The sequence below is a fragment of the Ambystoma mexicanum genome, chromosome 3q (genome assembly GCF_040938575.1).
Source record: "Ambystoma mexicanum isolate Mex_15411 chromosome 3q, UKY_AmexF1_1, whole genome shotgun sequence".
Classification (NCBI taxonomy): domain Eukaryota; kingdom Metazoa; phylum Chordata; class Amphibia; order Caudata; family Ambystomatidae; genus Ambystoma; species Ambystoma mexicanum.
In genome coordinates this window covers 924,739,663-924,754,703 of record NC_090926.1, presented here as the reverse complement: position 1 = coordinate 924,754,703, position 15,041 = coordinate 924,739,663, and the positions used below count along the sequence as shown (strand labels likewise).

The following is a 15,041-nucleotide window of genomic DNA, read 5'->3' as shown; positions in this document are numbered from 1 at the left end:
ACTTGCCAACCCTGCTGATTTAGGCAGTAGGCTACTGCTTTTTAAGCAGTCCTGCCGCCTACAGATGGGTGACAGATCCTACTGCTTTTTACAGGGGCAGGTAATTTATGTGACTCTAAGGCAGGCTGCTTGAGACCGGCCCAGGACAAAGCATGCAACCCATTAGTTAGTATGTCTGTGTGGTGGGCGGGTAAATGATTACTTTGACTGATGGACTCAGACCAATCCACTGACCTGATAGCTACATGACTCTGCCCCGCACCCAGTGATGGGAAGTGGCATAGCGTAACACCATCACACAGCATCTGCATATCAGACTGAGGAAAGTATCAGTCTCCATGTTGTCCAGTTATTCATCTTGCACTGCAGGAATAAATATGTGTTGCCCAGGCTGCTGCGACAGAGCAGTGGCAAACGTTGCCTACCAGCTCTGTGTAATTAACTTCTGTGAAGGTAGGTCATTGAATTCAGTGTTAACTTACCATTCACAACCATACATATTAAACATTTGAACATCTTTCCATGTTGTGCTGTTTAATGGGTTGTATATTTTAGAATGCTCCAGTGGTGCCAACAATGTATGTTTTGTATTTTCCTGTGATGTCATTGTTATTTTTGAAACTTTAAAAATCCTACATCTTTTTGGTCACAGAATGTTGGCAAGTATGGGACCATACTGGGAGTAGGCTGCGGTGACGGCATGCAATAGTTCATAGCCATTTGAACTTACTGTCCATTTGGCATTTTTGTGGGGCCCAGCCTGCCTACATTTTGCTCAGGGGGGGCCCAGGCCCAAAATGTTTGGAGACCACTGCCTTATGGTGTGCGGTCTCTGGTCCCCATTGGAGTGCTGGGAGCCCAGCAACCTGCTGGAGTTGAGGGAGATCAGGCTGGCCCTGATCTTTTTCCTCCCCTCTGTGAAGGGCAAGACGGTACTGGTCCCGATGGGTAATTCTGTGGCCATCCACTAACTCAACAAGAGGGGTTGCATGGGCTCCTTGCCACTGTGCAGGGAAGCAATGCAATTGTGGTTCTGGGCTCTGGAGAACAGCATGTCTCTGACTGCGGCCCAATGGCCAGCAAGGAAAACACTCTAGCAGATGCACTGAGCAGGCAGTCATAAGCCTCCCATGAGTGGGAGCTCGGCCAGAAAGTTCTGGAGGAGATTTTATCTTTCTGGGGTACTCCCCAGGTGGACCTCTTCACTGCCAGTGTAAACAGGACGTGCAGGTGGTTGTCCTCCAAGGAATGTCCTTGTCAGGGAGCTGTAGGGGTGCCTTGACAGTCGACTGCGACTTCAACTTGCTATATGCGCTGTCGCCGATCCTTGTCATTCCGCTGGTTCTCAGGAGACTGTATCTGTTCGGGTCAGATGATCTTGATTGCTCCAGTGAACATGGTAACCGAAATTGTTGGTTATGGCCATTTGCCCTCCCTAGCGTCTTCTCCTGAAGATGGATCCTCCTCTCCCACTCATAAGCGAGGGTCCTGCACCCAGACCTCCACAGCCTGAACCTTCATGCCTGCCTGCAGTGTAGGGATTGGGATTTGTTTAGAGGACGTACTGAACGACATCCTATCTGTTAGAAGACCCGCCACCAAGTCCATTTATGCCTGTAGGTCGCATACGTTTTCATCTTGGTGCCGGGAGAGAGATCTGGACCATTTTACTTGCTGCACTTCCTCTGTGTTGAAATTTCTTCTGTCTTCGGCCCGGACACGCCTACAAGTTGGTACAGTGAAGAGGTATCTGGCAGCCATTTCGGTCTACAAGAGGACCCTGGAGCAGGGTTCCTTTATTATGATAAGTCATTAAATTCCTGAGGGGTCTTTCCAATATGTTTTCCCCGCACAAGTTTGTTCCGGCGTGGGATTTAAATTTAATGTTGACATTTTTAATTGGCGCTCCATTTAATCCCCCTTATTCTTGTTCTTTAAGATTCCTCACCCGTAAGGTGATCTTCTGGTTGCCATCAATTCTGCTAGATGAGTGAATGCGCTCCAGGCTCTGTCAATAGTCCCTACAGGGTTTTATTCAAGGAGAAGGCGGCATTGACAGTTGGACCCTCCTTCCAAAGGTGAGCTCTGATTTCACTCTCACTCAAAAGATCCATCTACCAGTCTTTTTTCCTCTGCATCACACTTCCAGGGCAGAGGAGGTTTTCCATCGGCTAGATCCGATGCAGCCTCTCAAGTTCTACATCTCTTGGACAAGTGAGAACAGGACTGATGACCAACTTTTCATTGGTTGCACAAGTGCCTGAGCTGACAGGGCTCTTATGAAACAGACCCTGTCTCGATTGATCATTCTCTGCATCTCAGAATCCTACGATCTGGACAGCAGAGACGGTCCCTGAGAGTTTCAGGGCTCACTCCACCAGAGGATTAGCCACCATCTCAGCTCTGCAACACAAAGTGTTTGTTCTGGTTATTTGCCAAGCGGCTACGTGGGCTTCCTTGCACATGTTTCCAAAGCAATACTGGTTGAATTCTATGTCTTGTCTGGACGCTCATTTTGGTAGAGCTGTCCTTCAGAGTTTCTGGTTTAGCAGGGGTGCTTGCTACCCACCCTCCTTCAGTTTGTTGTACTGCTTTGAGAGCTTATCATAGATGAAGAATCCGTGGGAGGAAAGTGTCCATTAGAAGAACAAATGACTTACCTTTCAGTAATGTTCTTTCTGATGGATGTTACTCCCACAGATTCCTCATCCTTTTTATTCCTCATACAGCAGCCTGTAAGATAGCTCAGCGGGTTGAGTGCTCACTACTGCAATCTAAGCGTGATCTGCAGGTCGCAGGTTCGAATCCCGGGAAGGCCAACTCAGCCTTTCATCCTTCCGAGGTCGATAAATGAGTACCAATTTCGGTTGGGTGATATTGTATGTAAATATGATATGATATGGCATTTGTAACGCGCCTATACACAAGTGTTTCAAGGCGCGACGAGGCAGGGGGGGGGGACAAGGGGAAGACAGACAACGATCCTACTAGGCCAGGTGTCATTCAGATCGCGCAAGTGCAGGGGTGGGGGGAAGGGAAAAGTGCAAGGGGAAGGGGGGGGAAGTGCAGTACAAGGTAAGTAGCGTAAAAAATAATGGTGGCAAGTGCAAGGTAGATGCAGAACAAGTGCTGGGAAGGGGGGGGCTGTAAGGATACAGTGACAGTCCCGCAGTGCAAGTGGAGAGTGGCTGGGCCCTGGACCGAGGTCACTGAGAGTGGCCCAGTTGCAGATTCAGAGCAGATTCAGAGCAGATTCAGTGAAGTATTAAAGCTGTTCAGCAGGGGAGAGGGAGAGGGAGAGGAAGAGGGAGAGAGAAAGCAGAAGCAAAGAGGAAGGTTTTGAGGTGCTTCCGGAACCGGAGGTGGTTCTCCTCAAGTTTCAGGGAGGCAGGAAGGCTGTTCCAGAGGGAGGCCCCTGCTGCAGAGAGAGATCAACCCCCATCTTGTTGCTTCGAGAAGCGGCTGACCCTGAGGGAGTTGGAGACGGATGAGCGAAGGGCTCGGGAAGGAAGATATTTAGGAAGAGAGAGTTGAAGGTATTTGGGCCCCAGGCCAATGCAGAGGGTTTTGAACTTAATGCTCGCAGCAGATTTCAGTCCTGGGGAGATACGGTCCCTGGGCTTGAGGCCAAGGACAAGTCTCGCAGTTCTGTTCTGGATGAGTTGCAGAGGGCGGAGAGTGGAGGCAGGCAGATTAAGATAGAGGCTGTTACAGTAGTCCAGCTCTGTGCTCTGTAAGTCGCATACATTGGATTAAGGCGCTATATAAATAACACATCATTATCATCATTATCTCCCCCCCTACCTGCCCCTCTAGGGGTAGCTAGTGCACCTTAGTTCAGCAGTCCCTCATCGTCACAGTGCTAGGGTAAAAGGGTGGAACTGAGGTCACAGGGCATGGTGCCGCTATACATACTAGCCCGGATGGCATGTTTGTCTTGGGGTGCATAGGGGCGTAGGGCAGAGCCAACGCAGATCTGCGTTGCCCCCCCTGGGGGTGCAACGCAGAAACAGTTTCAGAAAGAGTAGCTAGTGATGCGAGATAGATATCATAGATGAGAAATTCATGGGAGAAATGTCCATCAGAAAGAACATGACTGAAAGGTAAGTAATTTGTTCTTTAATATGGCAACGGATATAATGTTTAAATGAAAAATGGGATTTCTGTTTATTTTTCAGGGGAGATATTGGGACTATTGGGACCCAATGGAGCTGGGAAAACTACAACTATCCGCTTGCTAATTGGAGATACAAAACCTACCGCTGGGCAGGTACAACATTTATATTTAGTTATTTATCCTCTTGTTCTATTTTTGTGGGGTGCCCATGATAACATATTCCTCCATTTTATGTACTGAAACTGTATAGTCTATGGTGGCAGTTTTCTGACTCTTAATTGTCCTACTACAATGCTTTTCCTGTTGCAAAACACACATATTTAGCTGAATTTTTTTTCTTACACAGGATGGTTTAAGATAGCATGTGTACCACTGAATGCAATCATCGCCACATTTGATGCCACCTAACTTTATTTTAGCATTCCACATGAAGACGGGTTATACTGCTTATTCCTTTGTATCCCTGCTTCTCTTTTGTCTAGCACCATTTGTTTTATGCCTTTAAGATGTGCCTAGGACAGGCACTGAGCATTGATTTACATCTTTTTTTTGGTGTACTACATTGGACCATCCTCTGTTTACTGCATAATGCCGATTTGAGTATGATATATTATCAAAATGGTTGACCCATGTGGTTTAAGTACTGTCCTTTGACCATGTTCCATTTTTGTCGTATTCCTGCCCTCCCAGATAGGAAATGAGTATATAAGGCCATAACATTTCACAGGGCCTGTCCTCAACTACCGGGCAAAGTGCCCTGTGAGACTGAACTGGCTGAAAATGTGCTTGGGTCCATCTGGTTTTAATCCACAATTCTTACAGTGAATGCCTTTTGGTGGGCAGATGTGGAGTTAGTGGCTGCTCATGATTTTACCTGCTGAGTGGTGCAGAACCTATATACAAAACATCTCATCTGCCATATTCTTTTTCATTTGAATATCAGTAAATATAATTCCTCAGTAAATTTACAAAATGTTTGTTTATTCGTTCTTAAAAATCTGTCCCAGGACAAGCACTAAGTGAATACATATAAACCTTGAATGACCACCAACATCAAAGTGCAATATGTTAAATTAACATACCTTCATTACTCAACTCAGTTTCATGTTTGGTCCACACACATCACCCATAAACATAAACTAACTGAATCAAAATAACATCCAGAATTCTGTATAGGGGCAGTAGAAAACCTTATTGTACAGGCAATTAATTATGGGCAACACCTGCAATTCACTGACAGGATATAGGGCCTCATTACAACCCAGGCGTTAAGGGTTTAACAGCGGCGTCTGCGCCGATAACCCTTAACGCCTGATTACCATTTTAACGCCTGCTTTTAGCAGGCGTCAAAATGCAAGGCGCTAACCCGCCTTGGTACTAATTACGGCACCGTAATTTACGGTGCCGTAATTAGCGCCTTCCCCACTCCCATTATGCCCTATGGGGCAAAAATGGGAATGGGGAAGGGTAAATGGGGAATGGGGATTTACCGCCCCACTCACCTTGGAATGGGGTGGTAAATCCGCCATCCACCATGGTGTAAACAGAGTTTACACCATGGTGGTAAAGTAGGGAACTTACCGCCTGGGTTGTAATGAGGCCCATAACCTTTTTTTTAAATTTGTTTTTATTGGTATTTCAAAGTTACAAACAACAATTTCCCCTTCCCGACACCCCCATCCACTCCCATCCCCAGACCTGCATTTCAACATTTTTATAGTATTTTCCACCAGTAGCGTCTACTATATGTCCAGTATTTTAAAATTTTGGGGGCACCATTGTATCACATGGTCTCCCCTCAGGTAGTAAAGTATCATTCCCCACTCCTGGTGGAACTTGTCCCTGACCCCTTGTATTCCGTACGGGAATTCTTGCAGTCTTCAAAGGAACTGAGCCCCCCCTTTTCAAACATGTCTCCCACCTTTACACAGCCCACCGGCCTCCAACTTCCAATAGCTCCCCGGGACAGACAGGGGAGAACTGTGGGTTCCCAAACAACAGGGTGATATGATATAATATGACATTTATAATGCGCCTATACACAAGTGTTTTAAGGTGCGATGAGGCAAGGGAGGGGGAACAGAGGGAAGACAAAGACAACAATCTTACTAGGCCAGGTGACATTGAGATCATGCAGGGGAGGGCTAAGGGAGGGGGAAAGGTAAAAGTGCAGGGAGGAAGAGGGGAAGGGGGTGCAATACATAGGATCAACAGTAAAATAAATAAGAACAATAGGTAAAAAGTGCGGCCAGCTTGTGGCAAGTGTATGGGTAAGTGCAGACATCAAGTGTCAAGAGCTGGTAGGGGACTGTAGGGATACAGAAACAGCCCCCAAGTGCAGGCTTGGCATGGGGGGAAGTGCAGGTGTTGAACTGGAGGGGGAGGGGAGCTGGGCCCGAAATCAGAGGGTAGCCTGGTGACCAGTGCAGTTTAACGTCCGGAGTTCAGCAGGGAAGAGGAGGAGAGAAAGCAGAAGCAAAGAGGAAGGTCTTGAGGTGCTTCTGGAACCTGAGATGGTTCTCCTCAAGTTTCAGGGAGGCAGGGAGGCTGTTCCAGAGGAAGGCCCCAGCCGAAGATAGAGATCTACCCCCAACTCGTTGCTTAGGGAAGCGACTGACTCTGAGGGAGTTGGAGGCGGATGAGCGAAGAGCTTGAGACTGAAGATATTTAGGAAGAGAGAGTTGAAGGTTTTGAGGCCCCAGAAGGCATTGTGGACAATGCAGAGGGTTTTGAACTTAATCCTCGCAGCCACTGGGAGCCAGTACAGAGATTTCAGTCCTGGAGAGGTATGATCCCTGGGCTTGAGGCCAAGGACAAGTCTTGCTGTCCTGTTCTGGGTGAGTTGCAGAGGAAGGAGAGTAGAAGCAGGCAGATTTAGAAAGAGGATGTTGCAGTAGTCCAGCCTAGAGAGAACCAGAGATCTGGAGACAGTGAGCTTCTGGGGGAAGGAGAGGAAAGGAAGAATACCTCTGAGGAGGTGAAGCTGTTAGTGTGAATTCTTAGAGACGTCAGAGATGTGAGGAGAGAAGGAGAGTGTGGAGTCGAAGATTACTACAAGGTATTTAGCCTCTAAGATAGGTGTAGGAAGAAGGCCAACAGAGGCCGGCCAAAGAGCGACAGGAAAGGAGGGAGCAGGTGTGCTGATGAGTTTATCGTCTTTGCAACAAAAATGTTTCCAACGAAACACCTTGCATCGAAAATTATCCATCAAAAATGTTAGCATTTAATGCATTTTTTTGTATTTTATTTGGGGGGGTACCCCCTCCAGCCCCCTGTTTTTAGCCTAAAAAACCCTCCCTAATGAAAATGAACCCTTTACCCCCGCCCCTATACCCACATATATGCATTCAATGCAAAACCTTTCGATGCATAATTTTCGATGCAAAGTGTTTCGTTGGAAACATTTTCGATGGATATACTAGATACCGCTGATGAGGAGAATTTCAGTCTTGCTGGCATTAAGGCAGACATCATTGGCGGCAGACCACTCCTGGATAGCAGACACACAGTCAGAGATGAGAGAAGGAGAAGAAGTGGCGGAAGGGAGCCTGAAAATGAGCTGAGTGTCATCCGCATAGCACTGAAAGTTGAGGCAGAGAGCAGCAATGCGGTGGGCAAGGTGAAAGGGGATGGAATTGTAGACATTCAACCCTTCCTAATTAACTTGTCCCATTGTCGCAAACCACTGAGAGAATGTGACTCATCCCTATGTTCTTTGCTCTGTCTTGCCTGCTCAGCTATAGCACTCCCCCCGGGGGGGTACCCGCTACTGCCCGATCCACTATAGCCCATGGTTTAGACATGTCATTAGAGAACCACTCCAGTAGGACTCTCAGTTGCACCGCAGCGTAATATCTTTAAAAGTCTGGGAGGTCAAATCCCCCCTTAGCTCTTGGTGCCATCAGGATCTCTAGAGTTACTCTGTGGTGTTTTGCTTGCCATACGTATTGGGATAACATTCTATTCACGGTTAAAGAAGGCTGGTGGAATCTTTCTCGGGAGAGACTGAAATAGGTATACGATTCTAGTGAGCACCATCATTTTTATTGCAGCCGTTCTTCCTAGCCAAGAGATCCTTAATGGGGACCACCTATTCAGATCCGTCTTAAGCTTAGAGAGTAACCCCGGGAAGTTATACCCAAACATGGTCGAGATTGAATTAGTAAAATTTCCCCCGAAGTAGGTTATCGTGGTGCTCGCTAGTTTTAATGGAGAGACCATCTGCACTGCCACCCGGTGGTCTTGTGTAAGCCCTAGATTTAACAGCTCCGATTTTGCCATGTTGATTTTCAGACCTGGCACTTTTTCAACCTCTCATAGCTCCTGAAGTAGAGCTGGTATCGAGGAATCTGCGTGTGACAGGGCCATTAGCATATCATCAGCGAAGGCTATCTCTTGTATCGCTGGGTTGTTTCTAATGGACATAATGAGAGGTTCTAAGTACAGCGCATATAGGAGCAGGCATCCCTGCCTCGTGCCCCATGAAATTTGTAACGTTTCTGACAAGCTCGAGTTAATGGAAAGCCACATTGGGGGTCTATTGTAGATGGCTTTAACCATTCACAGAAACCTCAGGCCTATGCCTATCTGTTTTAACGCCTCAAACAAGAATAACCATTTGACTTGGTCAAACTCTTTTTAGGCGTCTAGCGCTGTTAGTGCCACCGGGACCCCACACCACTCAAACTTTTCTATTAGATGGGCCACTCTTCTTGTGTTGTCCCACATGTGTCTACCTCGTATAAACCCCGATTGGTCTGCACCTATCTGCTCCGGCAAGAGAGGGGACAGTCTGGCTGCCAGAACTCCAGTGTATATCTTGGCATCGAGATTTAAGAGTGCTATGGGACGGCAAGAGCCATATAGCCTGGATTCTTTGTTGGGCTTTGGGAGCACTATCACTTTGCCCTCTGCCATAGATGGGTTCACCGCACCTCTCTGGTTTAAGGAATTAAAAAGACTAGCTTGTTTTGAGCGCAAGATAGTACAGAACATCTAGTAAAAGTCTGCTGAGAACCCATCCGTGCCTGGGGATTTATTTCTCGGGAGACCCTTGATCACCGCTTCGACCTCCTCCCTCGTAATGTCCTCCTCCAGTCGTTACCTGTCGGTGGCGGGCACTTTACGAGTTTCAGTTCGCCCAATGTATTGCTCTACCTCCTCTTGTCTAGGGTTTATTTATTTATTTATTTCAAGTGTTTATAAAGCTCTTTTTGCCCATAGCCCTCAAGGTGCTACAAAGAACATGATTCACAGATATACAACATACATAACAACAACCATAAAATGCAGAAACAAAAAGAACAGTAAAATGGACCAGCTTTGACCCCAACAACCCAAAGATTTACAGAGGATTAGTCTAGCTCAAACTACAAGTCTGAGGATTGAGGAGCCCCTACTAGGCAAATATTTGCCTGTCTCAAGTAAATAGGCAAGGTTTTGGTTCTGCACCCAACCAATATGCAGTCCCTGTTCCCCTGGGCACACCAGTCATCCAGTTCTATCCTGCGCAGGAACTTCAAGTCTGAGCAACGAACAACCCTGGGCCCGGATCTTGCGCGAAGTCATGCAAGAACGTTGTTTCGCAGAGCCTCTTTTGGTTCTTACTGAGCAGGTTTCAAGACATTAGTGATGATGAAATTACGGTGGTCCAAAACCAGAGCTTTGATAGATGCATCTTTGGGAATTAACATGTTAGATTTCCTCGAGCAGAAACTCTGTAAGTTTTCGGAGCGTTACAGGGTGCCGTAGAAGGTTTCAAAGGAGTGCATTATCTTTGCTGTCTCTGTTGTAACAGTTCCATCTAGCTGTTTCAAGGCCGTTATGGTTCGATTTGCTTCTGCTCTTCTCAGCTGTCTAGCCAGGAGTCTGTGTGCCCCATTTGCTTTCATATAATATCGCTGTTTGGTATGCAACAATGCTCTTTCTGCCCTTCATGAACTAGTTAGCTCTAACTACGCTCTAAGCTCCTTCAGCCTTCTGTAATTGACCTTGGTGTTATGTTTTGCCAGTGTGTGTACAGCCGTCTCTATCTGGGCTTCAAGGTCCTGTTTTAAGGCCCCCCACATTTTCCATTTCTGGGATTGAATAGCTATAATTTCAGCCCTCAGTACTGCTTTAAAGGCCTCCCAAATCACCTCATGAGTCGTGTCTCTATTCTCGTTCTCCCCAAAGAATTTCCCTATCCTGTCTCTCAATTTGCTTACTACTGTTTCGTCTGCAAGGAGATCAGTTCTTCATATAGTGCAATATGTTGCCAAGTAACTTTCAAACGTGCCAATACGACAGAGTTTAGCTGACACATTTTGGCTGACAATTAATGCTGAGTCTTCTTTTGTTGGCATAGCTTGTTTGAAAAAATGCCATACTCGAGTTTCGTCTGGGAAGGCTCGATCTATTTCGATGAGCCCAGCCTTCTTTAGGGCCAAAGTTACTGCTAGAGTGGTAGATGAGCTACCTGTGGTAAAAATAGAGTGCTGTTGCGAAGCCACTTACAACATCTCCCAGTACGTGAAAGTACAGGAAGACTCTACTACAAATACAAAGAACCCAGAAAAAGTACCTGTTAAAAAGTGGGGCTGGTCAAACCAGAGGCGCAACCCTCGGGTATGGGCAGAAAACCTCCTGTGGGTCACAGAGGATCTAATAAATAAGAAGGATATACATTGGAGTTAGTTTTCCCACTCAGTTCAAAATTAGGAAGAAGAACCAGAGGCTGTGGGTTCTGACACAGCGCCCTAGGGCATCTACATAGAATATGGAAGGGCTAAGTGATAGTTGGTGCTACTCACCTCTCAGGATAGGTCGAACAGTGGAGCGGTTCTTCCCGGGCCAATGTGCACAAGGTACGGCTGAGTGCGTGGTCCTTTGCTCACACTAATCCACAATACCTGGTTGCACTATTGTCAGTGGCTAGGAGGCAAAAAGAAGGCAAAGCCTATATCACCCAGGGAGCAAGGGTGCATACACCTAGCTAACACTAAGGCCCTCACCAGGTTAGAGGAATGCTAGACAATAAAGACAAAGTTGCCCAGATGCTGCTGCTTGTGTGTCAGTTAAGACCAAACAAAAGCTGCAGTTATCCGTGGATAAACTGCACAACCTCCTATACTTGATTCATGTAAATTTGTGCGTAAAAACGCTGCATAGTCCCCTCCAAGACAACAACCCTATTTAAAGAGTGTATGTTTTAGACACAAGACAGCATGCCAAAACTCATTTGTTTCAGGTTTATTTAATCATTTTTTAATTGTAGAAAACTTTTGCAAAAAGGGCATATCAAATATTAATAACACATCTATAAAATCCAAGAACACATATTTTATCACATCAACAAAAAAAGCTCACATCTCACATATCATTACCTTCCATACTCTTTCATCCCCAGGCATACAAAAAACCACTCATACTTGTGCAAAAAACGCAATCCTGGTAGTTTTGTTCTGTGACTCAGAACATCCCATCCGTATGGGTTTGATATTTTAGTAGTTCCAACAAATGCCTATTTAACAATATTTTTTCCATCAAAAGATGCAAGAACACTGGGTAGCTATTCCAAAATAGTTATTCATGGACCCATGTTAATCCCCATATTTTGCCTATAAAAAACCCAAGTTAAAGCCAACTCTGGGAGGAGTAGGCTCTGTGGTGTTGTCGACTCGAGTTTCGGGCTACCAGAATGGTCTATACAGCTTCCGTCTGGTGCACCTCATCAGGCCATATGCATTACAAACCAAAAACTCAATTAAAAACAGAATTCAAATTGATGTGAATTAACGAATTTCATTCAATTTCAAAGAGCCAGTTTCTTTTGCTTCACAGGGTGATGATCCCAAAAACCGTTTTTTCAGAAAGCCACTTCTTAATTCACAGAGGTGTTGTTTCCTCCCCGCTGGATATATTGCAGGCCAATCGGTTCAAGTGCCCTAAACCAGTGACAAGAGATCCCTGTGTTCTTCCCCAAAAGAGAACACTGGATGTGTGCAGTGTCTCACACTCAAGGTGTCAGCAACCACTCACTTATTTACTTGAATGTCAGCCATTCATCTGGGAGCAGCAGGTCCCATTGTGCAGCACTGTTGTTCACTGTCAGTTAAGGCCGCTATACAGCCGTCGGTAGGTAACTGGAGTCCACCAGGGGCCTGCTTGCTTCAGTAGTAGTAATGAGAGGTGCAGATCCTTGCATTGGTGGGCTGAGGCAAAACCCAAGCCTGCATTTTGGCTAATAATGAGGATATGGTGGAATCAGATGTACCAAGGAACCGACTTGAAACTGATATTTCCATTAACACGTTTTTTGGAGCAAATTGCAAAATGTCTGATGCTGGCACCAGTAGTGGAAACAAATTAGTAAAACCTGACACGGTATAATCTGTTTGATAACTTTGTGGATGGAGCTTGCCCAAAAGACTACTACTGATGATTGTCTGTATGTCTACATGTTGTTTTGTTACTTGTACATATGTTGTCATTTTAAAGGTTTGAAAAAACCAATAAAATAAAATAAATAAAAAAAAAAAATAAAGAGGATACCTTTTGCCCGTCTGGAGGTCACCCACTGGAGCCAAGAATCCAAAGATGTGAAGACTTCAACAGCTGTCCTCTCGGTCTTCGGTGCAGACAACCAGCATTGCCCAACCCATCAATCTGAGAAGAATTGCTATGTCTAAGGCGACCAGGGAAGGCCCTTGACTTTTGCCTTCTCTCTTGGACCCTTGACTCATGCCTTCCTCCTTTCGACTGATGGGATCAACTGGTCATACATCCTGTACCAGTGTCTAAACAGGACCATCTTGTGTGCTGCTCATCCACTGACCAGGCCTCTATGCTGCAACTGGAGACTCTGCAGATCCTCTACTTGTGGACAGGAACATTGTTGCCTGTAGCAGATTCTCTCTTCTATGAAGGGTAGCGTGCCTGGAGCCTGTTCTTTGCTGCTGCCATAAACCAAGCCTGCTGACCCATGACTGAGGTTTCTTCGCTGCACATTTCACCTGTCCTTGAGGTCCCTCCACTTCATGGGAGTCTTTGTGGATGCTCTTCTTTGGCGTCTGGCCTATCTTTCTGCAATTCTGCTCGAACTGTCCTGTAACTAGAGGTCAGAATAGTGGCCTAGCTGGACCCACACCTGACACCTACTTCAGCCACTGCACTTTGGACCCCCAATGACGGGACCAGCAACAGAGGTAAGTGTTCCCAGCAAATATGAGTACCCTAGGGGCAGTTACTTAGACAATCTGAGTTTGGGGCGTGAGAGTACATATCGCTCTTTGTGCCAAAGTCGCTCAATAAGAATTGCATTGGTGTAAAGTAGACACCCTAGTACTACCCTTACCTAGCTGTGATCTGTGAATTTCTATCTTAGGGTTCCCCCTGGGTACCTCCAAGTGTGATAGAATTGGCAGTGTAACTCTAATTTTGTTCTAAAACCATTCTAATCAAAAGTTTGCTTTTAGTTACATGTTTACGTGCCTGCTGGCTGTATCCAAAACGTGTGCAAATTAGGTGCCTGCCTTATAATTATAAGGGAGGATGTATGATATATGTTTTATACCACGTTCTTTTTAATTTAACTTATTGTAATTCTTGCATTCCTTCATTGAATTGCTTGTTACTGCGTTGTAGTGTAAAGTGTTGTAACCTCAATTTTAGATTCTAGACTGTGTGTGCATGTATGTGGAAAAATTAGAAAAGAGTTAAGGTTAAACCAACAAAAACGTAGTTACAAACATCAGAAATAATAATGTTACAGTAACAACAGAAGATTCCAAGATGGCCGCTCACAGGGGGAGGATGTGCTAATCACAGCTTGTCCCTGGCCCCCCTCCTTAAGGTGAATACAAATCCCCCCACCCCCAAGAATGGGCATACCGGGACTGTGGGAAAACCCCACTGAGGCAGCAACGGCGAGGGCGGCCCCGAACAGTGCAACTCACCTGATGCGGCGAAGAAGACTTCCGGGGATCGGAGAAAGTGCAGGGAGCAGCACTGGCATAGAGGGTATGAATTAGCCATGCCCGCTGGAAAGGGGGACGTAGTGCTTTGTGCCTTGCAGGGGCATCAACAAAGAGAGCTGCAACAGCGCTTGAAGCAACCTCGGAAGAGAAGTTTATTCCCGCCGAGTGGAGGTGCTGCTGTGGGGGTGGGAGGGGGAACGATCACAGGAGAGGCCGGGCGGCTGACAAAGAAATAACGTTCTGTGGGTGGAGCTTTTCCCGCGGTTTGGAAGAAGGGGGCCGTGGCCTTCCCGGGACATCTGAAGCGGCAGGTCCCAGCAGGACACTAGTAACTCGAAGAGTTTATGACGTCCACCCTCCCCCATTCAGAATACACAGGGCCCATAACAACGCAGGCGAAGCCAGGAGGAAGACCGTGCAGGACCCTGGTGTGGCCTAGGAGGAGGCATGCTCCACACACTACCAAAAGCTACGCAGAGGAAGTCATTAGGAGGACAGTGATGGGCCTTGGTGCAGCCTGGGAGGCTACCGGCTGGGCAGTGGTTAAGCCACAGGTGAGAAGGAGGGCTTTTAGTAAACAAAGAGAAATACAGAGGGAGGGGCCCGGGTCAGTGCCTGCAGAGCGATTTGGGACCAACAGCTAGTAGGAAGGCCCTTACCACAGTGTAAATTCTGGAGAGCAGAGCTAGAGACATATCAGGCACCCCCGGGTGGGGCAGTACCTTTCAAGGGTTAAGTGGCACTGTATGACAGGAGTGGAGGATAGTCCTGTTGGTTGAAGCATGATAGGGGCCAAGACAGTGCTGGAGTCCAGGCCTCTTCCATAAGAGAACTTCCTCAACCCCACAGGACCTGCTCCATCAAGATATGCAGATCTCGGTTGGGTGGCGGTGAGCAGGGGATCCAATAAAAGATAATCCTCTAGGGGGCACATGCCGAAAGCCAGAGGAAGAGGATGGAATAAGGGT

At 46.6% G+C, this 15,041-nt stretch overlaps 1 protein-coding gene across 1 annotated transcript in view; it reads left to right on the top strand.

Moving 5' to 3' along the window:
- The window catches only part of LOC138583119 (ATP-binding cassette sub-family A member 9-like), a 2,601,648-nt gene that overhangs the window by 2,266,050 nt on the left and 320,557 nt on the right, over positions 1 to 15,041 (top strand). The window contains exon 31 of the mRNA XM_069655079.1: positions 4,179 to 4,270. Coding sequence (XP_069511180.1) covers positions 4,179 to 4,270 — 92 coding nt within the window. The remainder of the gene's footprint in view (positions 1 to 4,178; positions 4,271 to 15,041) is intronic.